This window comes from Acanthisitta chloris, unplaced genomic scaffold (assembly GCF_000695815.1).
Source record: "Acanthisitta chloris isolate BGI_N310 unplaced genomic scaffold, ASM69581v1 scaffold10573, whole genome shotgun sequence".
NCBI classification, from domain to species: domain Eukaryota; kingdom Metazoa; phylum Chordata; class Aves; order Passeriformes; family Acanthisittidae; genus Acanthisitta; species Acanthisitta chloris.
The window spans coordinates 65,909-66,983 of NW_008665422.1; the positions used below are offsets into that span (position 1 = coordinate 65,909).

General features: G+C 35.6%; 1 protein-coding gene across 1 annotated transcript in view; it reads left to right on the top strand.

Moving 5' to 3' along the window:
* The window catches only part of UBR1 (ubiquitin protein ligase E3 component n-recognin 1), a 55,267-nt gene that overhangs the window by 53,110 nt on the left and 1,082 nt on the right, over positions 1-1,075 (top strand). The window contains exon 43 of the mRNA XM_009071749.1: positions 398-476. Coding sequence (XP_009069997.1) covers positions 398-476 — 79 coding nt within the window. The remainder of the gene's footprint in view (positions 1-397; positions 477-1,075) is intronic.

The window sequence follows — 1,075 nt, forward strand, 5'->3', positions numbered from 1 at the left end:
AGCTTGTTTTCTTCTTCCTGCTCTACTACTAAAAATACATTTCTCTTTAAATGGTCGTGTATTCTTCCTCATGCAGTGACTCTTCATTGAGAATATACAATCTTGTTAGGCAAGTTATCTAGCCTGCACTAGGTAAAAACAAAAGCTAACTGAAATATGAAATGTCTTCATATACATAGGTTATGTATGGAATTGAATTTCATCACCTTTGATGGAATATAGTAATGGTGAAGCTCCCATGTGGAGCATCTTGCTTGGTGTTGTAGGACTGAAGAATTGCTCTAGAACTGCAGAATTTACAGAAATGACTGAAAGCTTAGCAGGAATTCATAGTTAATCCACTCTGTTATGTGCTTTGATCTTTATTATTCTCATAATCTCTTTTTCACTTACCCAGGTATCCTAGAAAAAGAAATCATTTAATAGAGCTTCCTGAAGACTATAGCTGCCTTCTGAATCAAGCCTCTCAGTTTAGGTAAGAGGAGACATGCTTAGCTGTCTTTCTAGGTGTTTTGTCACTTTTAATGACTTTTATATTGTTGCAGTTATTGTAACTGGTGTTAGAATTGCATAGAAATGATTTTGTACAAGTGAGGACACTGGCCAGTAGTAGCACATGTTCATTTTATATCTGAAACACAACAGCTTATTAAATGAAGTCATTTGTGTTTGGTAAGAGAGCATATAAAATTATTGTAGCTTACTCTGCTGGTAACCTTTTTCTCCAGTGCAATGTGCATTTGGTTTGGCTGCAAGCCTGAAAATTATTTTTGCACTGGACACAACAAGCCTAGATGATTGCCACTGCTTTATGCCAGGAAGAGTGAATCATAGGATAATTCAGGTCAGAAGGGACTTCAGCTGATCATCTGTTTCAATCTCCTGCTCCAATTAGATATCTTGCAGATAAAATATTTCAGGCCTAAGGAGGCAGATATGTGAAATGATTGTGACATGGTATGACTCAGGTTTTTGTCTGATTGTGTGTTGGGGTTTTTGGTTGGTTGGCTTGTCTTTTTTTTGTTTTTTTAAATGAACATTATCCATAGTTAGCATTTCTTTTTAAAGTTTTAAT